At 37.9% G+C, this 27,106-nt stretch overlaps 3 protein-coding genes across 7 annotated transcripts in view; 1 reads left to right on the forward strand and 2 right to left on the reverse strand.

The window, feature by feature from the left end:
- LOC121387830 (innexin unc-9-like) overlaps window positions 1-26,493 on the forward strand; it is a 57,181-nt gene extending 30,688 nt beyond the window's left edge. For 2 of the 5 annotated variants that reach the window (XM_041519055.1, XM_041519053.1), the window contains exons 2-3: window positions 23,993-24,039; window positions 24,707-26,493. In XM_041519055.1, coding sequence (XP_041374989.1) covers window positions 24,038-24,039; window positions 24,707-25,907 — 1,203 coding nt within the window. In that variant the 5' untranslated portion in view covers window positions 23,993-24,037 and the 3' untranslated portion in view covers window positions 25,908-26,493. Of the gene's footprint in view, window positions 1-3,638; window positions 3,926-23,992; window positions 24,040-24,706 lie in introns of those variants that run through there. The other 3 variants (XM_041519056.1, XM_041519054.1, XM_041519052.1) reach the window with 3 other exon arrangements.
- Window positions 6,769-8,010, reverse strand: LOC121387177 (zinc finger MYM-type protein 1-like). The gene has a single exon (XM_041518204.1). It carries the CDS (start codon window positions 8,008-8,010, stop codon window positions 6,769-6,771), a length of 1,242 nt encoding a protein of 413 aa, XP_041374138.1.
- On the reverse strand, window positions 8,094-8,738 carry LOC121387178 (zinc finger MYM-type protein 1-like). Its single transcript, XM_041518205.1, has one exon. The coding sequence runs from the start codon at window positions 8,736-8,738 to the stop codon at window positions 8,094-8,096; it is 645 nt and encodes a 214-aa protein (XP_041374139.1).
- Window positions 26,494-27,106: the final 613 nt, after the last annotated feature.

The following is a 27,106-nucleotide window of genomic DNA, read 5'->3' on the forward strand; positions in this document are numbered from 1 at the left end:
ACGTTTAAGCAGAGGGGTGACATGTTGGAGTATACTCATAAAATATATTACACTGCACGACAACAAGGAGGATATATTAACAAGGTCAGCTAAGTCAACATCCCATTGTGAATTCAATCCACTCGCCACGAACCTGTTTCTTTTGTATTTGTAGCGAACGATCGCTGAAGCGAGTAAGCGTCTTGCGAAGCTAGCCACCGTTTGATATGGTGTAAGCTAATATAAAAGTTCCCTTCCTTTTTCACAATATAATATAGTTTATTTACTCCGGAAAAGGAAGCTGGATGTTTTGAATTATAATAAATCTCTGACATATACTTGCACCCTTCAGAGGGCATGGTTTCAAATCAAATAAAACAAAAACAACTTATTGATCGTATTTATAGTACATATACTTAAACTAGTACGCTGGCTAAAATAGTAAATTGCATACACTACAACAAATAACAGTGACCTCGTTTTCGACCGTTAGCGTGTATTTACTACAGCGTGACCTGTATATACCTAGCCAGTGACGCGTGATCTATTTTTTTTAGCGCGATGGAACAATCCCGCGATTGCACAACACACGACAATACGCTGGGACGTCACGTGATCAATTAGCCAAAGTCCCGTCCCTTCAATAAGTGATGCTAAACGAACATCAGTAAATGATTATGTTTATAATTTGAAACAATCATGTTTCCAGTAACATTAGGGGTTAAGGGTAGGTAGGCAGGCATCTTTTTTTTTCATTCGTTGTGTATGAATGAGGAGACGAGACGGTACACACGTCGACATCAATTTAGATCTACGTGGTGGGGTTGGGATTTCTTTTAGCCGGGGAGGTGGGGTTCCGTGCAACTGGGAAACCCCCCCCCCCCCATAATCCGCCCATACATACATTTGTTTTGTTATTATATCAGAAGGATTTGCTTATGAAATAATGAGTATTTTTTTTTTTTACATATTATACAGGGCTTCTAGAATCTTTTATAAAATCCACTAACCATGGGATCAGTGATTTTTAAAATTTACTATCCACGATTAAAAATTCACTAGCCCAACTTTAAGTTAATATATTGTTTTACTAATAGTAATAATGTCACCTAAGGAGGGAGCTAGATCTTAAAAACACTAAAGATGGGGGTGGAGGCAGGATATTCATATTTACAAAATAAATTGAAATGCAGCATTTGACACCTTTTTTTCTTTCTTTAACCACCGGACATGGCGATAGTAGTCATTTACTAGCCCAACATTGAATATCACTAGCTATGGGAGTGGGGCTACCATAATCTAGAAGCACTACATATATAACGGGTAACGAAAAATGACCTGTAACCAGAGGCGGATCCAGAAAATCCATTATGGGGGTGACATTTGGAGGAATGCCAAGGGAACTTTGGGGGAGGTTTGGAGGGGGATCGTAAATTTTTTAAAATTAATATATAATAAAATTATAACTGTCGCAAAATGTAGGGGGGGGGGGGTCCACTAGATCCGCCTCTGTTAACGGTGGTGGTGGTGGTGGATGGAGGGGTAACGTGAATGATTTATTCTAAACCCACACAGTTAAATAACAAAAACAAAATACTCCAGATTGCTTATCATTTCTTCACATAATCAGAAGCGGATCTAGGGGCCCCCAGAGGCCCGCCCCCTCCTAAATTTTGCGACAGTTATAATTTTAATATATATTAATTTTCACCCCCTCCAAACCTCCCTCAAAGTTCCCTTGGCATTCCGCCTCATGTCATTGGGGCCTCCCCCTAAATGGATTTTCTGGATCCGTCACTGATAGTTATAGCGTTACTGTCGCGATAAACATATTAATCCTCGAGTGAGTTCAGAAAAGTTAAGTTTGTCTTGTTTAAAATGTATTAATTAAACATCGACTATTGGATGCCAAACATTTGGTAATAATGACTTGTAGTTGCCAGAGGAAACCCGATGTTTCCTAATGCAGCAAGGGAAGGAAAGAACATACGACGGCCTTTGACCAGTTGTGGTGCACTGAATGGAACCAGAAAAAAACCCTCCAATCAGTTGAATGGATCCACTTCAGTGGTTCGTTCCTGCGACGCAAGCACCCCAGGCGAGTACTCAACCGACTGAGCTAACTCCCGCACAAACAACAACAAACACACATACATATATATATATATATATATATATATATATATATATATATATATATATATATATATATATATATATATATATAGCAACATCAGTTCCTTGGATTTTGATCTTTACCATATAGGCTACACTTCATTTGCAGTGGTATTTAAATGGTTTTTAGTTAAATAATTCTACATTTGCACTTCATCGTCATTTCGCAATTATAAGCTGCATAAGCGTACCAGACAGGGGGCTCGAGCAAAACCTCAAATTCGGGCAAATTAGATAGAGATATTCGGGGGAAATGTGGTAACCTGAGACCTTTTTAACATGTATTGCATCATTCTACCCTCAAAATTAGTTGTAATCCATGTAAACGTGCGTAGTGATTCATTTGCACCCCTATACAGCTGTTTGGTAGTAATGCAATTATGAATAAATGTTATCCAGATTCGGACATTTTCATTTAATTTGCACACCCCCCCCCCCCCCCCCCCCCCCCTACAAATATGAGATCCCGTACGTCCATGATTCTAAGGAATAGATAGGCCTAACCATTTAAAAAAACCCCAAAAAAACCCCAATTAAATAGGTATTTTGTTTTGTCATTTCTCATTTCTCTAGCAGTCGAGTCAACAACGGAAAATGGACCACTATTCACAAACTATTCACCATTATTCATGGATATTTATTAGAATATGAACTACTTTTTGTCAATGTTAAAGTTTGGTTTGTTTAACAACACCACTTGAGCACTTGATCTATTATTATTGAAACCGATGCCTTAACCACTATGCTAACGGAGGCGGTAGATGTATATCGTAATAATCAACAAAATGACTCCACGACTGGTGTAACAAAGGCCGTGGTATGTACTATCCTGTCTGTGGGATGGTGCATATAAAAGATCTCTTGATGCTAATCAAAAAGAGTAGCCCATGAAATGGCGACAGCGGGTTTCCTCTCACAATGTCTGTGTGGTCCTTAACCATATGTCTGACGCCATATAACCATAAATAAAATGTGTTGAGTGCGTCGTTAAATAAAATATTTCCTTCCTTCTTTCAACAAAATGATACCACACGTATTAAGATCTCTCTTCTCTCTCTCTCTCTCTCTCTCTCTCTCTCTCTCTCTCTCTCTCTCTCTCTCTCTCTCTCTACATGTCAAATACCAAATATTTGACATCCAATAGCCGATGATTAATAAATCAATGTACTCTAGAGGTGTCGTTAAACAAAACAAACTTCTTTCATCAGCCGATGGTTAATAAATCAATGTGCTTTAGTGGTGTCGTTTAAAAAACATAAAACTTTAACTTTGACCACTACGGTTTTGGGGGCGGTACTAGATGTATTTCGTAATAACAAGCAAAATATATATACATTGTCGCAACACTAATTCAAAAGAACTGGACTCTGTGTCAGACGCTTCACAAAGCCCGATAAGTGCGCACAATACCTGACTATGTCAGGTTAAACAAATGTGGGAGATCAAATTGCCGGATACCTAACCTGTAGGCATTCCACTCGAATTTATTTGTCACTTGTGACGTACTCAGGTAAACGACGTCTCTCTTCCTTTGTTAAGTACTAAAAGTTTTCGGAACTTTCTCTACCAAAATCACATAAGTTTATTTTGGAAAATCAGAAGCGTTGATTTAGAAAAGAAGTAAGCGATGGAGGTTTAATTATGGATTCACGGTCGGGATTAAGCTGAAAGTTGGGTTTTTTCACCTGTCGTCGACTGAAGAAGAAGGCGTCATACTATACCTTGTTAACCGAGGTGAGACGAGTTGTCAGGTGTGTTGCAGGTCATACAGGTATTTTACAAGTGTTGCTAAATACAACATGGCTTCAGGTGATATATTTGCAAAACAGAGTAGATAGTGATATTCACATATTCATTAACGTCCTAATCTGTTACATAATTTTTTAACCACCGGTAAAGTACACAAAAGCAGGTATACTTGTCAACTGCTTCTGTCCTAGATATTCCGTCCAGACAGGTAATTTATTTTTATTTAAACACGAACGTAACAATTATCTCAGATCCTTGTAAGCTAGCTAACGTATTCAGCTAGGTGCGGGTAGGGACGGGTGGGTGTGATCTATATATAATTTTCTGAGCTAGTATATTGGAACAGCGTCAGTATACAATTTATTGGGATTGCTGTATGCACCCCCATCCCCACACTCCCTCCTCGCTTCAGCTGTCATTTCAGAACTGTTTTCTACAGTTAAAGGGTGAATCAAATGAGCAAACGATTTTTTTTTTAGAGAAAATGGGAAATGTAACAGTAAACAATAGTATATTATACATAATAGAAGTATGTCTGTCTGTAGGAATAGTGTTATTGTCGTATGTGTGTTGTATGTGTGTATTAGTGGTGTGTGTGTTGTGTGTGTGTGTGTGTGTGTGTGTGTGTGTGAGTGATGTGTGTGTATTAGTGGTGTGTGTATATGTGTGTGTGTATTAGTGGTGTGTGTGTGTGTGTTAGTGGGGTGTGTGTGTGTGTTAGTGGTGTGTGTGTATTATTGGTGTGTGTATATGTGTGTGTGTATTAGTGGTGTGTGTGCATGTGTGTTAGTGGTGTGTGTGTATTAGTGGTGTGTGTATATGTGTGTGTGTATTAGTGGTGTGTGTATATGTGTGTGTGTCTATTAGTGGTGTGTATGTATGTGTGTGTGCGTTAGTAGTGTGTATGTATTAGTGGTGTGTGTGTGTGTGTGTGTGTGTGTGTGTGTATGTGTATGTATGTGTGTGTGCGTTAGTGGTGTATGTGTATTAGTGGTGTGTGTGTGTGTGTGTGTGTATTAGTGGTGTTTGTGTATTAGTGGTGTTTGTGTGTGTCTGTATTAGTGGTGTGTGTGTGTGTGTGTGTGTGTGTGTGTGTGCTTGTTATTGTATACTATTTATACGTATATGTCCCATCGCATCTACCTGTACTACTGAATTATGCTGACATGGGTGATTTACTGCATGCGTGTACAGGAATGAACTACTGTACTAATCTTATCATACATAAATTGCAAATACACTGCGGTAACTGTATATTAAAAACCGGCCTCGGTGGCGCCGTGGCAGGCCATCGGTCTACAGGCTGGTAGGTACTGGGTTGGGATCCCAGTCGAGGCATGGGATTTGTAATCGAGATACCGACTCAAAACCCTAAGTGAGTGCTCCGCAAGGCTCAATGGGTAGGTGTAAACCAATTGCACCGACCAATGATCCATAACTGGTTCAACAAAGGCCATGGTTTGTGCTATCCTGCCTGTGGGAAGCGCAAATAAAAGATCCCTTGCTGCCTGTCGTAAAAAGAGTAGCCTATGTGGCGACGGCGGGTTTCCTCTAAAAACAGTGTCAGAATGACCATATGTTTGACGTCCAATAGCCGATGATAAGATAAAAAATCAATGTGCTCTAGCGGCGTCGTTAAATAAAACAAACTTTACTTTACTGTATATTAAAAATAAGACATTTTCAGGTATAGTTTCATGTTTTGAGTGTCAATGTCTTGAAAACATTTTAATTTGTTAATTGAATAAAGATTGTTGATTAAAATATTTAATAAATTGATGTTATAATAATGATAACAGTGAATGCCATTAAGTACAATAAGACCAGGTGTAAAAAATATCTAAATACAGTTTAATGCATTCGTCATCAGCATTGATCTGGTGATTAAGTATAATATTTGTCTAATGCGCTCGTAGAATGATATACATGTACACACACACATTCTATTTAAACACACTATAGCAGTAATCACTTTGTTATAATGACCAGAGATCCTTCATCACAGGGGCGTCGGAAGTAAATTAATATTGGGGAGGCGGATGTCGATCGAGCGAAGCGAGGGAGTGCTGGGGGGGGGGGGGGGGGAGTGGTCCGGGGGCATGCTCCCCCGAACGAAATTTGAATTCTAGATGCCATTTCCTGCATTCTGCTGCATTTAAGATACAACTTTAGTAGGTATCTCATACATATTTTTGTAGCAAAAGTACTGGTAAAAAAGCGTATTTCACCGATAATTTTATGACAATGAAAACGTTTGTCTGATTTGTATGAGGTCTCACCATCTGTACCCTTTTCTTTGACATATTTGGAAGTGTGCAAAATGCAAATACCATTTTACATGTGTGTAAACTGTTTTAGAATGTATTACAAAATAATAAACAAACAACATAGTACAGTCAGTTATTGAATCACCTTATAAAGTGATGAAAACATGGGCCAAGCGACATAACTCAATTTAGCTTTTAAATTATAACTGTCCTCCTACACATCAATTCAAGTTACTAAATGATAGCCTATATCATTTAGTAGCTTGGCCTGGGCTTTGACTCATAAAAAGAAAGAGTTATGACCCTTGATCCACGTGATTGATTGCAGAACCTGGAATCTATCCCTTTGTATTTTCAGCCTGGATTTTGATCCACACTATGCCATTTGGTTAGGATCTACATTCTTCACACTACCATTGACAGGGAAACAAATAAGACTTGTATCCAAGGTTATAAAACATCCCAATCTCAGAATCATTGATATCAATTGGCTGATATCTTTATCAATCCATTAAGTAATACGTATCAGTGAGTCTGACATTGAAATTTTACGTACACAGATAGCCACTATATCACCTCCTGCCTATTACATGTACACCTAGAATTTGCCGAAATTTGCCAGTCGAGATTCTTTACAACTTGTAAACGTGTTTGCAACCTGACCTAAATCCATATTGTCAGTGGCGTCTCTGTGTACATGAAGCAACATCACATGGTTTAATCGTTCTTGCGTCATGCTGGAACGGAGGTAGGTTTTGACCCTGCGCAAAGCAGACAATGATCTTTCGCTTATGGCGTTTGTTGCTGGCATTACTGAAATTAACTTCAGCACAGTCACAATATCACAGAACATGGTACGGGATGCTGGCTTCCTCTCACGGATGACGTCCACGATCTGCGATATTGTCAGAGTGTTGACATTGTCTACCGATTGCTTTATGAGGACCTTAAAACAGTCCAGTTGAGTGTGAAGAGTTGTCTTGTCAATGTCATCTTTGTAGAAGTCAACTACACAGTCCATATCGTTACTGTATATTGGATCCTCGGTGACGCATTTCAGCAGCATATCCTCCAAGTGGCGGGAAATCTTGTAACCTGGTTGGGCGAACCTGTCTCGGATGCAGTTGATTGCAAGGTCCAGAGCTTCGTAGTATTTCAGGCGGTAAAGATATTTTACTGTTTCCTGATATTCACATGGGGCATTGCCGGTGTCAAATCTTGCTGGCATTTTGCGTCGTCGTGGTAGTGACGGTTCGTTGACTTCGAGGTGGTCTAATTTCTTTGTCACATCGGCCCAAAACTTGTCATAGGACTCCTCTTGTCGTAGATTACTAAGTGTTGTGACTGTGAGCTCCGCGAGTCTCTGGCCCTCTGCCGCTGACATATCCTTATGTTGTAATTCATATCCTAGCGACACACCAAACAAAAAGTCAAAGCTAAACATCTGCGACTGGACGCCCACAATTCGTGCATGGGTTTCCGAGTCCTTAACAAATTCATAGCAAATCTCCCATAATGACTGCAGCACACTGTAATTGTCCAAGACACTACACAGACTGGCAGCTCTAACAGTCCATCTAGTCGGGCACAATACATGGAAACCGGGTTTGTCTGGATTCATCTCAGTTTTAAGTTCCTCCAGCTTGGTATCTCTTCTTTGTGAATACTTAATTAGTTTCGACATTTCATAAACACTATCAAGTGAATCTCGCATTACTTTGGAACCTTTTACTGAATCACTAACTGCAAGGTTCAGTGCATGTCCATAGCAGTGTGTATACACAGCCCTGCTTTCACGACTAGAAATATTAACTGCAACTCCTTTTTTGGCGCCTGACATGTTGCTGGCTCCATCGTAGCACTGACGATCGTAGCACGGACCACGACAGTTACTCAATGTCCAATTCATTCTAGTCAGTGCGTCTAAGTCTGTGCATCAATAGATGGCACCATATATAGTCCAATGAATTCCTCATACACAGTTATGTCACTATCAACATGTCTTAGCACGATCACAACTTGTTCACGATTAGACTGATCAGTCGTTTCATCTGCCATGATTGTAAAAAAGCCATCATCTCTGATGTTCTTAGCGACCTGTCGAAGAATTCCAAGTGCCATGATTTGTAGTATCTCATTCTGCATGTCTACGGACGTGAACTTCATGGTTTTCCTTTCCATCCACTTCAATATCGACTCATCGAACTGACCATACAGTTTTAGTATCTGGATAAAGTTGGACTGGCTATCATCATGGCCGCGTAGAGGCAGTCCCTGGCGCGCTAAGAAACGTATACTCCTCAGAATTGTTAACAGCTGGTGTCGGTTGTTTATCTTCTCCTCGGAATGTGCAGCTGAGAGGCTCTCACCAACATATTTCGTCTGCTGCGGTAGTTGTATGTGTCGCTCAAAGGCTTCTTTGTGGCAGTCGGAGTTTTGCTGCATCTTGAATTTGGTTGTACCATCTTTCCAATTACAGAAACCAGCAGTAATGAAACTCTTGTCAGCTTTGTGGTTCGACACCTTCCCCTCTTTCATGGCTTCCTGGCAGACGTAGCAAAACGCCATATCTTGAGACTGGAAATGGACAAAAACAAAAAATAGGGGCAGGATGTTAACGGTCAGTGTACATTTCGTTAAAACATTTGGCTCAACTCTAAACTGAATATTTAGCTTAGACTGACCGCAAGTTATCACTATTGCAATATTGCGTTGCGCTGCGTACTAAATGTCAAAAACCAGTCTAAAACATTTATTTAAAGAACGTTACACAAATACTACACTACTGAACACTTGTTTATCATATGATAAACATTCTATGTTTAGTTTCAAAATTGTGGGTATGTTGATTTTACACTGTGTAACATATATAGTGATGGGGCGTTACTTGGGGAGTTACCCCTGAGCCACCCTGTGTTTGTTATATATGGGTTGGATGTGCACTACTGAACACTTGTTTATCATATGATAAACATTCTATGTTTAGTTTCAGAATTGTGGGTCTAATCTGAATATTGAGTTGATCTTCGAATTTCGACCTTTAACGGGGCATCACGTCCAGATAGAGTCTTCAGCCACCCTAGACTGTTCACATTACCAAATAACGTGCACTATAGGATGGATCTGTAGAATTTCATAAACGTTCTATGTTCAGTTTCAGAGCTGCCTGACTGCAAACGAGTATGGTATAGTTATACTATGTACTATATATATGGATAGGGCGTTACCTCGAAAGATGCGCCTGAGCCACTCCGTGCTTGTTATATATGGGTTGAATGTGCACTGCTGAACACTTGTTTATCATATGATAAATATTCTATGTTTAGTTTCAAAATTGTTGTTACCTTGATTTTACACTGTGTTCCATATACAGTAATAGGGCGTTACTTGGGAAGTTGCCCCTGAGCCACCCCGTTTTTGTTATATATGGGTTGGATGTGCACTAATGAACAGTTGTTTATCATATGATAAATATTATATGTTTAGTTTCAGAATTGTGGGTCTAATCTGAATATTAAGCTGATCTTCGAATTTCGACCTTTAACGGGGCATCACGTCCAGATAGAGTCTTCAGCCACCCTAGACTGTTCACATTACCAAATAACGTGCACTATAGGATGGATCTGTAGAATTTCATAAACGTTCTATGTTTAGTTTCAGAGCTGCCTGACTGCAAACGAGTATGGTATATAGTTATACTATGTACCTATTCGAATTTCGACCTTTAACGGGGCGTCACGTCCAGATAGAGTCTTGAGCCACCCTAGACTCTGCACATTACCAAATAACGTGCACTATAGGATGGATCTGTAGAATTTCATAAACGTTCTATGTTCAGTTTCAGAGCTGCCTGACTGCAAACGAGTATGGTATATAGTTATACTATGTACCTATTCGAATTTCTACCTTTAACGGGGCGTCACGTCCAGATAGAGTCTTGAGCCACCCTAGACTCTGCACATTACCAAATAACGTGCACTATAGGATAGATCTGTAGAATTTCATAAACGTTCTATGTTCAGTTTCAGAGCTGCGTGACTTCAAACGAGTATGGTGTTACGTTGAAAGTTGCCCCTGAGCCACCCAGTATTTGTTATATATCGGTGGGATGTGCACTACTGAATACCTGTTTATCATATCATAATCTTTCAGATGTGTGCGTATGTTGTTGATTATTTTGCTATATAATCTTTTTGTTTTGTAGAGTTCGGCGAGACTTAGCTCTGTGCTTTATTTCCGAGCCTCAGTAGATTATTTTTCATCTCTAAGCCACCCTCGACTCACCATATTATCATAGGACATTCACCTAAATGTGTATCGTATATTTTGAAGAATGTTGTATAATTCAGAAAAAAAACCCTGAATGTTGAATGTTGTTCTGTCAGAGAAATATTCAATATTGAATGTTGAACATCGAACCAACTTCAGCTTCCCGGTTTGATTGGGCTGGACACGGAATGGACCGTGGGCTGGACCCGACATCCCCCCCCCCCCCCCCCCCCCCTCCTCGCTACACCACTGCTTACAATGCACACGTTGAATAGTAGAATCATATCATGCTTAGATTGATACATTGATTTTAAACATACACTCCCCCACAAAGAAACAAAACAAACAACAACATTAAAACAAAAACCCAAACAAACATACAAAGCTCTTATAATAGCCACAAATGTGTATACAGCCTAAAAAGGGCCAGGGCCATAAATATTTTTCCATAAATGTTATTCGTTAAAACGTAGTTCGTTATCTACAGGGGAGAGACTACATCGTAGACACTGAGAGTCGTCAGCTAGTGAGAGTCTACTGAATATTCATGAGCAAACGGTTGATCGACATAGAGATTTTACGACATCGAGTAATGTCCTGGTGTTTATATAAAAATTATTCCAACTCTAGATATTAATGTAACAAATATTTAATAATATACAGTGTGGTTAATAAATTGTGTAATTGAATGTTACGTAGCGTATATCAATGTCGTTGTTTGTTGTTTTCCTACTCTTCTTCTGTGGGATAATCCCGCCGATATTTTGATGAATTTTACACTAGTGGTTACGGTTATCTAAACGTCAAAATTGTAATGCACGTCTGTACAACTTAATTTCATAAACAAATAAACAAACAACAACAACAAAAATCATCCAACAACTACAGAATACATAATTTAAGTATAAATGAGTACAGGTCAAAGTGATTAAAAAAACATGTTGTCCACTACTTTTAATTATAATTATTTGTTATAACAATTGTCCTAAATAAAAATAATAACAACAACAACTCAACAGTAGATACGGTAGTGTTTTGGAAAATTATAAATTTAAGATTTCAGTAGGTTGGATTATAAATACATTATCTCTCTACCAAGTACACATGAAGTCATCCACTGATGTAATTAACAAATTACACACTCCTTGGCTAATGTCTATTTCCTCAAAGTAAAAATCTACTTTTGTAGACACAAAAATTAATCAATTATCTAAGTGATCAGAGTAGATTTCTATTTCTTTATTTTTTAAAGTATGATTTTTATTAAATAGATTTGAATAAAGTACCACTGAAGGTTCATTTACCTTTAATACATACATACACACATACACACATACACACATACATACATACGTATGTGTGTGTCTGTGTGTGAGTGTGTGTAACCGGCCTCGATGGCGCAGTGGTTAAGACTACAGGCTGGTAGGTACAGGGTTCGCATCCCCGTACCGGTTCCAGCCCAGAGCAAGTTCTTAAGGACTCAGTGCATAGGTGTAAGGCCACTACACCCTCTCTTCTCTCTCCATAACCACTAACCAACTAACAACTAACCCACTGTCACTGACAGACAGCCCAGATAGCTGAGGTGTGTACCCAAGACAGCGTGCTTGAACCTGAATTGGATATAAGTACGGAAATAAGTTGAAATAAATGTGTGCATGTGTGAAAATACATATGTAAAAGTAAACACTGTTTTTTTTTGTTTAACGACACCACTAGAGCACATTGATTTATTGGATGTCAAACATTTGGTAATTCTGACATATAGTCTTAGAGAGGAAACCCACTATATATTTTTTTATTAGTAAAAGGTAATCTTTTATATGCACCATACCACGGCTTTTGATATACATGTACCAGTTGTGGTGCACTGGCTGAAATAGCACAATGGTCCAATCAAAACGGATCGATCCTAGACCGACCATGCTTTACCACTGGGCTACGTCCGGCCCCTCCAATTTATGTAGACACTGAACATTAAATATGAATATGAATTATTTATCAACTATCTAACTGATCAGGGTAGATTTCCATTTTATTACATATGTGCATTTACATTTACATTAAAATTAGATTATTATTTTTTAAGTAGATGTGAATAATCTTACTGTATGTTTACTACCGATGTCACGTAACATTTCAAAAGTGTGGATTTTATGGTACTTAACTACAGAGGGTACATGGATATCATCCACCGAGGGTACTTTTCCTTTAATATGGTATATTAAATTACACATATGTTGGCTAATGTATATTTCAGATACATAAACACCTTCTAATGTAGACATGACAATTCAATATGAATGTGATGGCTTAATCTATTATTAAACTGATCAGGGTAGATTTTCTTTCCATGTGTGAAAGTGAAAAAAAAAATGTGTAACCAGATGTCAATAATCTTACTGCATGTTTACTATCCATGTCAGGAGTGGTTTTCAGAAAAGGAGACTCTTGGAATTTCAAAAGCGTGGATTTTATCATACCTATAACTACCGAGGATACATGGATATCATCCACCGAGGGTAGTTTTCCTTTAACATGGTATATTACATTACATATATGTTGGCTAATGTATATTTCAGCTAAGTAAACACCTTCTTATGTAGACACTATATATGATAGAATAATCCATTATTTAAATGATCAGTGTAGATGTCTAAATTGTATGTACTGTTTTTATTTTGTAATCAAATATATGTGAATAACCTTACGGTATTTTTACTATCCATGCTAGTGGAGTGACTTAGTTGATCAATTGTGCACTTTTGCGTGAAAGCATGAACATTGACACATGGTTAGAGTAACCCAAGGATATTTAGTCCAGAGTCCACTGGAAATTGTACCCCGTATGGCTTCCATCTTGAAATCCAAGATGACCACCATTGTGGACCTGTTTTGTTTAATATCTCCTTAACTAGTACACATATCGAGAGAGTTGAAATGCCTATACCTACATTTTAGGGGACTAGGAATCCAATGGTGACAGAAATGTTTGCAAATTGTGGCTGCCATCTTGAAATCCAAGAAGGTCGCCGTCCACACGCTATTTTGCTCAGTATCTCATTTAGTAGTAAAGATATCAATACAGATTTAACACATAGACAAGAATCCAATGGTGACATCGAATATATGGCTGTCATCTTGAAATCCAAGATGGCCACCATCTACAAGCTATTTTTCTCAATATCTCATAAAATATCAAATATATCAATACAGTTTTAACACCTATAATAACATTAATCATCGGCTATTGTCACCACAGGTACTTGTGCGATCATACATCAAAATAACGAATCTTGCAATAATAGTGGTCATCTGTTCGGTTATAAAGACAGGCTGCAGGTTCTGAAATCAAACGTCTTAAATGAGTAGCAGGCAGTGTGGACCATACCACTAACAAGTCAGCAGGTGTGCAGGCAGAATTAATGGAATTTTCTGTAAGGAGACTGGAATTTTAGGTGATGGTAAAGATCTTGTCACAAAGGTAGTGTTGGACAGCTCAGTATTTTATATAGCGCAACTGACAGAAACAAGCAGACACTTATAAACAATGGGAATGGGGAAAGCTAACGAAACATGAGTGGCACCCAGAGGCATCAATGGCTTCACTATGAGAGCTGACTGATTTCTTCAAATGCATTTGCAAATTTATGGCTCATTAATAGGAAATGTTATAAATATTTTTAAAAAACCCAGAATTACAGGTAGTGAAATATTTAAGCCACACGTTTTACATTGTCAAATCATTAACAAACATTACTGAACCCATTTTATTCTGACTGAGCACATTGGGTTTGCATCTTTTAATGTCAGAATACCAACTTTTAAGTACGTAAATACTGTTTGAGTTTCCAATAACAATTACATTGTATCTAATCACATTAAATATTTATTATAAACAATTCCTTATTTTTATAAACCATAGTCAAACATTTAAAACAACAGAACATGTCAATTAGATTTGAATTTATGTCCAAAGATATGTATTTCAAACTTTCCGTATGGCCATTTTTAAAAATATGGCACCACTCCACCCGTTGCCCACTAATTTTATATAGTGCCTATCATAGCATCTATCTATCTATCTATCTATCTATCTATCTATCTATCTATCTATCTATATATATATATATATATATATATATATATCCCCTGCCATATATATATATATATATATATATATATAATATATACTTCGTTATATGTGTGTTGTGTGTGTGTGTGTGTGTGTGTGTGCGTGCGTGCGTGCGTTGTGTGTGTATTTCATTCTTCTCTATACTGTAAGCCTACAGTTTATGAGAATAAAGGTCATTGTCATTGTCTTTATGATAGTCTCGTAGAATTACCACTTGGGTGTGCAAAATTTGACACATAGTGGTATATCTATGGATTCTGACACTGTTGGGGGTTCACATCGATAATCCACTGGGTGCCATCCTTGAGAAATTTGAAAAATCCAAGATGGTGGCCAAACCAGAGAACAAAGAACAACATTTCTTATATCTACCCCATGGTTTTAGGAGCCAGGAAAGACACTGGTGTCATAATTCAGATTCCATAAATGGGTCACTTGAATACAGGATGGTTTCCAATATGGTGGTTCAAATGGACAAAATGGCAATAAATTGCTTATTGTTTGATTCAGAAAAGTAATTCTTGCATTTAACCCATGGTTTTAGGGATCAATGAACACAATGAAGGTCAGGTCAGGTCAGGTCATAGGGCTTTGCGTGCACATTCAGAGCAAGCTATGATAGCGCACGCCTGTCTTGGGCACAAGAGCCGGCCTCAGCCGGCTCCTCCATCCAGGACAGGAAAACACAATGAAAGTAGTTCTGTTTTTATACCTGTTAATTTTAATTTATTCAAGATGGCCACCAATATAAGTAATGGACCGAGGAAGATGGAACTGTTAAAAGTAACGGTCACACAAAAGACTTGTTGGTTTAAAAAGGATGACCTACATGTAATAATGAAACACTATATTAAAGTGACTCTTTTTGGTTCTTTTTGTTTTGTCTCAGGTGCTGTGTGTGTTGTTTAGTGAGCATGGTGCAGTTTTGCCAGTTTGCAATGGAATTCAGTTTTAGCTGGTCTATTTTTTTATATATTTTTTTACAATAATGGTATTTAACACTGGGAATAAAAAGCAAGTACTAGGCCACCTAAAATAATATTACATTGGAAATTTTAAAAAAAAGAGTAAAGTTTATTTTATTTAACGACGCCACTAGAGCACATTGATTTTTTATCTTATCATCGGCTATTGGACATCAAACATATGGTCATTCTGACACTGGTTTTAGAGGAAACCCGCTGTCGCCACATATGCTACTCTTTTACGACAGGCAGCAAGGGATCTTTTATTTACGCTTCCCACAGGCAGGATAGCACAAACCATGGCCTTTGTTGAACCTGTTATGGATCACTAGTTGGTGCAAGTGGTTTACACCCACCCATTGAGCCTTTTGGAGCACTCACTCAGGGTTTGGAGTCGGTATCTGGATTAAAAATATCATGCCTCGACTGGGATCCGAACCTAGTACCTACCAGCCTGTAGACCGATGGCCTAACCACGACGCCACCGAGGCCGGTCACATTGCAAATTAACAAAATTACATCATGCATACTACACCACGCACAGCACTACCAGATATCTTACATTCTATTAGAGTTCTAAAATTGGCCAAGAAAAGGTCACTGTAAAATAATGTTACAATGCATTTTACATCTGTCAATCCATTCAACTGATTGGGTTCTTTCTCATTTCAACCAGTACACCACAACCGGTCAAAGTCCATGGTATGTGCTTTCCTGTCTGTGGGAAAGTGCATATAAAAGATTCCTTGCTGCATAAGAAAACATGTAGCGGTTTCCTATGATGACTACGAGTCAGAATTACCAAATGTTTGACATCCAGTAGCCGATGATTGATTAATGAATGTGCTCTAGTGGTGTCGTTAAACAAAACAAACTTCTTCTTTACATCTGTCAGATAATGTTATTACTATTAATTGATTATCTTAAACCCACAGTTTTTTTTTAAATGACTGTGTTAATCATTTTACAAATATACAGTGGCACTTTATTTTTAATAGTTACATCTCCTTAGGTACATTGCCTGTATTGGTTGGCATCTTGAATTAATTAAAGTTAACTTGTATAGAAAAATTTAACTACTTTCATCGTATTCTCCTAAAACCATGGGTTAGATGCAAGAATTACATTTTAGTACCGAATAATAAGGAAGTTATTGTAATTTTCTCAATTTGGACCACCATATTGGCGACCATCATGTATTTACATGGCCCATTTATTTAAATCTGCATTTTTATAGCACCAGTGCCCTCCTAAAACCATAGAGTAGATGCAATAATTGTTGTTTATCTGTCAATTTATAAGCAAGCTATAGCCATTTCCCTGATTTGGCCACCATTTTTGGCCCCCATCTTGGATATTTCTTCAAGGGTGCCCGTGTGGTACCCGGTAGATTATTGATGTGCACCAAATTGTGCACACTTTGAACCCAAATTGGCATTTAGCTATTCATATATTTAAAAAAAAATATATATATAATAATAATAATAAAAAGTAATAATAATTTCTTATAATATGGAAATCTACCCTGATCATTTAGATAATGGATTAATCCATCATATACTTATTTAGTTGTTAGTGTCTATATAAGAAGGTGTTTACTTAGCTGAAATATATATTAGCTAACAAATAAGTAAATAAATATACCACATTTCGGGAAAAGTACCCTCGGTGGATGATCTTGTACCCCCGGTAGTTAGGTACTATAAAATCCACCCTATTGAAATCTTAAGTGTCTCATTTTCCTAGAACTATCTCTAGCACTGATACTAAACATACAGTAAGGTTATTCACATATAAAAAATTTTTTAAATTTAAATAAAAAATAAAAAGTAATAATTTCTTATAATTTGGAAATCTACCCTCATCATTTAGATATTGGATTAATCCACCATATACATATTTAATTATTAGTGTCTACATAAGAAGGTGTTTACTTAGCTCAAATATACAAAAATAAAGGAAGGAAGGAAATGTTTTATTTAACGATGCACTCAACACATTTTTTCCCTGGCTATATGGCATCAGACATATGGTTAAGGATTACACAGATATATAGAGAGAAAACCTGATGTCGCCACTTCATGGGCTACTCTTTTCGATTAGCAGGAAGAGTTCTTTTATATGTACCATCCCCCAAACAGGATAGTACATACCACAGCCTTTGTTACACCAGCGGTGGAGCACTGGCTGGAAAGAGAAATAGCCCAATGGGTCCACCGACGGGGATTGATCCCAGACCGACCTCACACCAAGCGAATGCTTAATCCACTAGGCTACGTCCCACCCCACTTTTACAAAAATAGAAAATTAAAATTACAAATAACAAATTGTAAATATACCCTGATCATTTAGATAATGGATTAATCCATCATATTCATATTTAATTTTCAGTGTCTGAATAAGAAGACATTTATTCAGCTGAAATTAACATTACATATAAAATGGAAAATCTACCCTGATAAAATTGAAATCTGAAATTTATCATTTTTGCAAAAACTACCCCTAGCATATATAGTACATGTGCAGCTTTGGTTCACTCTAAAGCCCGGACATTAGCCAAATAGCACGTACCACATTGTTAGGTCATTTAACCCCATTTCCTCACCTTACCTGTAGGTGGTAGATAATGAATTAACCCACGATTATATATTCATTTTTACATATCTGATACAGGCGTTAAAACCCCCCCAAAACACCAACAAAACACCAACTATGCGATATTTTATATTATTCACGTATTATTAATATTGTGTCACGTTTACAAACGATTAACTATACAGCGTTGTTTGTAGTCCGATACATCTGTCATAAACTCAGTTGCTGAGTTGACGGCAGGTGTATCGGACTACATTGGTACGTCAAAACACATTGTAAAACGCTCAGTTATAAAATTGATTTGTATTACTTCATATTTTATTAAATGCTCGTTACAATAGCACAGATCTATATTTGGCATGATTTACCAATATAGTAGGGAATTAGACCAACTCGTTCATATTTATGTTTATTTCCCGTGGAAACGTTAGACTCCTTTGTGATATGAAGGCGTGGCTTACGAAAAAGGGCGTATCTTAAAATCGCATTTTGCGAGATGTTACATTCTGCTGGCTACGATTAAATATTTCCGTATCTACAGATGCTAAAATCAAAGTTGCAAAACGCCAAAGCAGCTTCTCAGGGTAAATTCAAATTTATTGACTTGTGCGCCCAGATAATAAAGCTTTAAACAATACGATAAGAACAATATGTGACGTGGGGATACGGTTGGAACACACTATATGTGTATATATATATATATATATATATATATATATATATATATATATATATATATATATATATATATAGTTATAGTTATCTCTCTCTCTCTCTCTCTCTCTCTCTCTCTCTCTCTCTCTCTCTCTCTCTCTCTCTCTCTCTCTCTATATATATATATATATATATATATATATATGTGTGTGTGTGTGTGTGTGTGTGTGTGTGTGTGTGTGTGTGTGTGTGTGCAAGTCCATTTTGTTTGTAGATAGGGGTGGGAGTTATATAATAGAACTGTTTCGGACCTCAAGTGGGAATGGGGTGCTCCATCCCTCACCTCACCCGGCCTGGTGCCGGTTCCTATGACCTGTTACAGTGTGGCTTCGATTGCCAGAGTGGTTAGTTAAAATTGTTTAACGATACCACTAGAGCAATTAATTTATTGGTCATCGGCTACTGGATGTCAAACATTTGATAATTCAAAACAAACCTGCTTCATTGTTTAAATTTGTATCAAGGATTTTTTATATACAGTTTTACCCATATAGGACAGCCAGCACATACAATATACAAGTCGTGGAGCACTGGTTGGGAGGGAGGGGAAAAACAGTCAAATAATGGGTTAGATTTCACTACTCAAATTCCTCAGATGATCGCAAAGATGTGAATCCCAAGACATCCCCCCCCCCCCCCCCTCATCCCCAGTCGGTCTCCTGATTGTCCTTAATTGAATACTGTTACAAATTAGTTTATGGGCCAGTGATAAAGCGCTCACCAGATCTAGAATCTATCCCCGTCTGTGGGCCCATGTGCTATTTCTCGTTCCATCCAGTGCTCTACAACTGGTGTAAAAAGACCATGGTATGTACTATCCTGTCTGTGGGATGGTGCATATAAAAGATCCCTTGCTGCTAATCGAGAAGAGTAGCCCATGAAGTGGCAACAGCGGGTTTCCTCTCTATATATCTGTGGGGGTCCTTAACCATATATCTGACGCCATATAACCGTAAATAAGATGTGTTGAGTGCGTCGTTAAATAAAACATGTCCTTCCTATCCTCGTCGGTGGACCCATTGGGCTATTTCTCGTTCCATCCAGTGCTCCACAACTGGTGTATAAAAAAAAGACCATGGTATGTACTATCCTGTCTGTGGGATGGTGCGTATCAAAGATCATTTACTGCAAATGAAACACTATAGTTAATGGTGTGACGGCAACGGGTTTCCTCTCACATTATCTATGTATTTTTTTAACATAAGTCCGACGCTATATATATATATATATATATATATATATATATATATATATATATATATATAACTATATATAACTATAGATAAAATGCGTTGAGTACATAGTTAACCTCAATCGATTCTTTATTTCTTTCGAGTGCCCTCCAGCCATATTTTATTTATGTATTCTCACATATACAGAACTCCAAAAGAAACGCGAGTATAATTTTCAGTGGTATCATTAAATTTAGTTTTTAAAAAAGAAGACATATATTGAGATTCAAGGGTTCGATCCTACACACAGGAACATCAGGCGAGCCCCGACTGAGTTAGATCTAGATTTATATAAAAATAAATAAATGCAAATACATAAGTGATAGTTAGCGAAATATGAATGGCAGTCCACATTTCAGAAGCAGTGAATCTGAAAAAGGACAAGGTACCCCTGAGTGAGTGCACCATGGCCATAACCTTTCTGACACCTATCCATGACCAGATTCATCAGATGCTACACTATAATTATATTATTTAGACTGGTTCTTCTATTTCACGACTGGTTTTATGGGACCTCATCCCTTGTAACCATGACGACTGATTTAATCTTTGGGAACGTTACGTATCTATAGTCCGTCCCATAGGGAACGTTTTTTTTTCATGCTATGGAATTTACTACAAGTTATTTATTTCTGGGCCTATTGTTTTCTAAATTGCACACAAAAATAGTAAACAAAAAAAGTTGTTATTTCCAAAACACTTTTACTTTTCTTCTTAAATAAAACAAAACTTAAATTATTTACAAAAAAACAACACCGCCCCCCCCCCCCCCACCCCATTTTTGTAGGAGGATGGGACATACTATAAAGTACCCATGGCATTAATTTCAAATCATTTTAACTTGATTTAGAGTTAAACTCTGTTTTTTTTTAACAACCTCATTAGAACTTATTGATTTTATAAATCATTTGGCTATTGGATGTCAAACATTTTGATCGTTCTGTAGTCTTATTGTCTTCAGAGAAAACTAGGGAGCAAGATATCTTTTATATGCACTTTCCATCAGGCAACGGCGTTTTATATACCAGTTTTGGGACACCGAATTGTACTGAAATTTGACAGCCCGGCGAGTGTTGAGTTGCACCCCCTCAAATGTCTCTAGATTTGCCCCTGACTTGATGGCGCACTTAGTTCATTGTTAGGCTCAATGAAAATTTTCTTCCGTATATAACACACACTAACGACCGCATCTATCTTATTTGTGGGTAGGAGTTGGAGAAGTAAAAAAAATTAAAAATAAAAAGAACACAGTTATATAAAGATCTTCTCAAGTTAGACAAAAATAATTTTTGAATTAATTTTTTTTTCTTCGGAATTTTCACGCGGGACAGGGAACGTAGCTTACTTGCATCTGTCTGAACGACACAACCGTAATACATGATCAGGGCCGTATCTCTGCACAAAGCAAAGTCGAATGGGCATTTGGCAAAATAGTGGATGATTCTATAAATCTCTATCAAGTGCCACATCTGTAGGAGGACAGCCACTCCCGAGAAGATTCTAAACTGGAGATTTCATCCCTCTTTACCGGCCTCGGTGGCGTCGTGGTTAGGCCATCGGTCTACAGGCTGGTAGGTACTGGGTTCGGATCCCAGTCGAGGCATGGGATTTTTAATCCAGATACCGACTCCAAACTCCGAGTGAGTGCTCCGCAAGGCTCAGTGGGTAGGTGTAAACCACTTGCACTGACCAGTGATCCATAACTGGTTCAACAAAGGCCATGGTTTGATCCCTTGCTGCCTGTCGTAAAAGAGTAGCATATGTGGCGACAGCGGGTTTCCTCTAATCCGCCCAATAGCCGATGATAAGATAATAAATCAATGTGCTCTAGTGGCGTCGTTAAATAAAACAAACTTTACTTTTTTTCACCCCTCTTCCATCGTCAGAAAAAAGACTGCCACTCACAGACTAGTTTACTATTTTTTCGTACGTACGAAATTATTTGAAAACAGAATCCAGTTTGGGCTCCTTACAAATAGTAATACAACCAGAAACACATTGAATATACAGACACTGATATTCTAAACGAGAAAATATATTTAATATGTAAGTTTAATCGTTGAATTATTTTATTAGTCGGAAACATCTTACAATGCAGCATTATTAGAACGATCAGAAACACGTTTAATATACGCCGCTAATATTTTATGCAGAAAAATATATTTAATATGTAATTACAATCGTTAAAAAGTCTCTGTTAGTCGATAACATCTTAAAAGTTGCAGCAAACTCAGGAATGTCCGTTTAATGCTGGTAGGTACAGGGTTCACAGCCCGGTACCTGCTCCCACCCAGAGCGACTCAGTGGGTAGGTGTAAGACCACTACACCGACTTCTCTCTCACTAACAACTAATCAACTAATCACTAACTCTTTGTCCTGGACGGGGCAGGATGTAGCCCAGTGGTAAAGCGTCCGCTTGATGCACGGTCGGTCTAGGATCGATCCCGTGGGTGGACCCGTTGGACTATTTTTTGTTCCAGCCAGTGCTCCATCAGTGCTCGATGCGCGGTGGGTCTATTTGACTCATTCTCGTTCCAACCAGTGCACCACGACTGGCATATCAAAGGCCGTGGTATGTACATCCTGTCTGTGGGATGGTACATATAAAAGATCCCTTGCTGCTAATCGAAAAGAATAGCCCATCAAGTTGCGACAACGGGTTTTCTCTCTCAACGTCTATGACTACCCTAGTACCCTGGTTCCGCACAAAATTTGACTACATTGTTTACAAGTACCCCATACATGTTTCAAGTACAGGGTTACATGAAACAGTGGGACTAGATGAAATAAAATTGCATACATTTTTTGTCTAGATGAAACCAATTTATTTTTATAACCAACACACTCATATTTATCACCAATCACAGGACTTGTGCTATTAAACCTCGAACTTTGACCCAGTCGGAAGTTATTTGGCTTAGTGCTACCTATAACATTGATTATTCAAAAAGCCAACAAATAGATCATAATCACCATTAATTGCTAACAGGTTAAATTCCTAAATATCCAGAATGATTAATGATCGTATTTGTTAAATGACCACACATGAAAGTAATGGTAATTGCCTTGCAAGGATTGGTTTCATGATAATAATTTATGCTGGGCATTACATATATGTATATAGTATTGTTATCTGTTTTGTTTGTTACAAAACTGTGCCAGCCTCGGTATGTTTGTATCAACTTTGATTTAAACGTTTTAGCTAAAATCTATATTAAATATCTAACAAAACAAAACTAACTAAATAAATGAAGTTAAAAATAACTTTAACTATTAATTCATTTAACATTGTGACGAGTTATTGTTTTAAAAAAAGAAAATGAATAGAACTAATTTAATTAGGTCATTATTAATTGATAGATTGTCATGCTTTTTTTCTCTCAAAATGGAGTGATGGTGGGGGTGGGGGGGGGAGGTTGCAATTTTATTTATTTTAATTTTATTTTATATGTTCAGGACATTCGAAACACCACACATCGAGCAAAAAATCCACAAGAAACTCCCAACAACAAAACACTCCCCAAAAATCCTCACCCAAAAGCAACAAAAAAAAAAAAAAAAAAAAAAAAATGCAACCAATGGGCTCAAGTCTCCCCCATCCCAACCAATGCTCCACAACAGGTATGTTCAAGGGTCATGGTATGTACTGTCCTGTCTATGGGGAAAGTACATTTATTGATAGGAGTAACCTAATGGGTTTCCTCCATCTCTTCTCTCTCTCTCTCTCTCTCTCTCTCTCTCTCTCTCTCTCTCTCTCTCTCTCTCTCTTTTTAAAGAGCCGTACTTTAGCTTGGGTGTCATTAACATACATTCCTTTCCTTTCTTTTATCTTGACACATTTGAGTGAATTGTATTTCACATATATGTAGTTCATAATGAACGATTTAATTGTGATGTACGTTTGATTACAGGTGCAAATCAGTTGAAGGCAACGTTATCAACAGAACCCAGCCAATATGTAAGTACCTCTAAACAGGTTAACACGTGTTTCATTCATTTAAGAATTGTCTGTTATTTCTTTTACGTTCAAAGAGATATGAACAAAAAAATCATCCGCAAAATGTGTGAATCGTCGAAGCCGTTCTGACATAAGTTTGCGGATAATTTTTTTCATACCCAGATTGTATATGCTAATAATAACACTAAAAGTTCATATTTTATTTCGAATTATGTTTGGTCCATAAACAATAACGCTCAATATGACAACTTGCCTATTAAAAATACAATACAATACAATCTAATACAATCTTTATTTCTTTACATATGAATAATACAAAGAATATGACACATTTTAAATCATAAGTAAGAATATTTAAATAAGAAGATATATACAATCATGTATGGATTTTAAGTAAATAATGGCACACAATGTATATAATTTAGATGGTTTAATAATAATTAATAAAACAATACTGCTTATACTGAGGTGGATTATCTGGAAAGTTCTGTTTGTAAGACAATACTTTATTTACACTGGGGCCGTTGCACAACGGCATAGTAGGGATATATACATAAACATTTTGTTATATAAACGTGACAAGATGGTTGACAAATATAACGTTCCCAGGCGACGTACGGTCTGTGCCTTTAAACTGCCGATTTACACGATTTACATTGCTTTCCAGGTTAGGTTCCATGATAGAAGCCTTCTCGAAGCTGGCACTCAGCAAAGGGGCCCAGGATGACGACGGCATCGATCAGATGCATCACCTGGCATCCGTCGGCATCTTCCTCGCTTTCGCCGCCTTCTCGGGGGCCAAAAACTACGTGGGCGACCCCATCCACTGCTGGAACCCCGCCCAATTCACCAAATCCCACACGAAGTACGCAGAGAACTACTGCTTCATCAGCCATATGTACAACGTGCCCATGGACGAGCCCATCCAGGTGGAGATAAACAAACGGTTCGAGCGTGACATCAGCTTCTACCGATGGGTGCCGGTGCTGTTTCTATTCCAGGCTCTTTTGTTCAAGATCCCCAACTTGGTCTGGAAGGAGATGAAGACCTACTCCGGAATCAACGTCACCAAGATCGTCAGCATGGCCGAAGAGACTCTGATGTCTCCCCCGAAGGAAAGAAAGGTAAAAATCAAGCACATAGCCATCTTCATCAAGAGTTGGCTCATGGCGTACAGAGAATATAAATACAACGTCTTGATCCGCGTCAAACAGAAGTTGTCCGGCGTCATCTGTTTCATGCTGGGGAGACGACAGGGCACCTACCTGACGGGACTGTACCTCTTCTGCAAGCTACTCTACTTTGCCAATGTGGTGGGACAGTTCTTCATGCTGACCAAGTTCCTGGAGATCGACTACAGCACGTACGGATTCCAGATCCTCGAGGTGCTGACGGAGCAGGGATCCTGGGAGGATCTGAACGAGTTCCCGCGGATCGCCATGTGCGACTTTGAGATCCGCCAGCTGCAGAACATCCAGCGATACACGCTGCAGTGCGTCCTGTCCATCAACCTGTTCGTCGAGAAGATGTACGCCATCACCTGGTTCTGGCTCTTCATCCTGTCCATCGTGACGTTCGTCAACATGATCTTCTGGATCTTCAACATCTTCTTCAGGAAGCGGCGCGAGCACTTCATACAGAAGCATATAGAGCTGCTGGATGCAGACGACACGAGCAGCGAGAAGAAGCTCTTCCTGGCGTTCGTCAGACAGTATCTTCGAGACGACGGGGTCTTTCTCATCCGGGCGGTCAGAAAGAACGTCGGGGACCTGCTTGCTCTCGATCTGGTCAGACAGCTGTGGGAAGACTACCAGAAACACAAGAGTCCCGAGAAGCTGGATGACGAGAAAATGAAGTTAAACAGTTAAAAAGATGTTGAAGGACTTTATGTGACATTAAATGCGAAATGGTGCATTTCGTCAAGATCTGCAATAATATTATATATATTACGCGTCCAAGAAATCCTGGAATATCCTTGAATTTTGTAATTGTAAAATACTGGAATATCCTTGAATTTTGTGATTGTAAAATCCAGGCCTGGAATGTCCTGGAAAAAGCACTAAATTTTATTGTGTCCTGGAAATGTCCGGGGCCCCGTTTTAACTTTTACAAAGCGACCTTAGCGCTAAGAACACCTTAAGTGCATAAGGTAGCTATGTACTTGAAGTGATCTTAACGCTAAGATCGCTTCGTAAAACAAACTGGGCCCTGGAAATTTAGGCCAAAAAAAATTCGGTGGGTTCTTACGCGTCCAGGAAATCCTGGATTTTGTGATTTTAAAATCCAGGAATGTCCTTGCATTTTGTGATTTTAAAATCCAGGCATCAAATTTTATTGTGTCCTGGAAATGTTCTGTAAATTTAGGTTTTATTTTTTCGCATTTTTACTTTTGTTGTCCTCTTTACCTGTTTAAATTCAGACAACAATTTGTCATAAACACATTTATTGATTGAACATTTCATGTCCTGGAATTTTTGTTTAATGTTCTGGAAAATTCATGGAAATGCCTTTGCATTTTATGTGTTTTCAAGAGTAAGAACTCTGATATAGGCCTAGGTGGTTGACATACATATTAATGCATTTTTGTTCCTATTAAGACACTGTCCCGAATTTGCTGTCATTTATGAAACGCTTGTGATTAAACTAATCGACTCTTTTCTTTAAAACTAATATGTTTAATAACATTGAATAAATTTTCTTATTCATAATATCAGTGTCTATATTCAAGTTGTTTTTGTTATCGTCCTTATGCTAGTAGTCACTCAAACTGGATTTTATCTCCAATAATTGTTTCGTAAGTAAGAATCATTTTAGAATAAAAGTATATTATCTTAGTTAGATCAAAATGTGAAGTACTTAGTTTATTTCATACATAAGCAAGATTCAAAACTGAAATAGTACAAGTTTATTACAAACATAAGCAAAATTCGAAACTGAAATATTATACAGACACTGATATTCTAAACAAGAGAATGTATTTAATAAGTAATTTTAGTTGTTAAAACAAATTCTCTGTTGGCCAGGTAAATTTGAACAAAGGCAGCGAACTCGGAACACGCCGGTATGC

The sequence above is a fragment of the Gigantopelta aegis genome, chromosome 13 (genome assembly GCF_016097555.1).
Source record: "Gigantopelta aegis isolate Gae_Host chromosome 13, Gae_host_genome, whole genome shotgun sequence".
Lineage (NCBI taxonomy): Eukaryota > Metazoa > Mollusca > Gastropoda > Neomphalida > Peltospiridae > Gigantopelta > Gigantopelta aegis.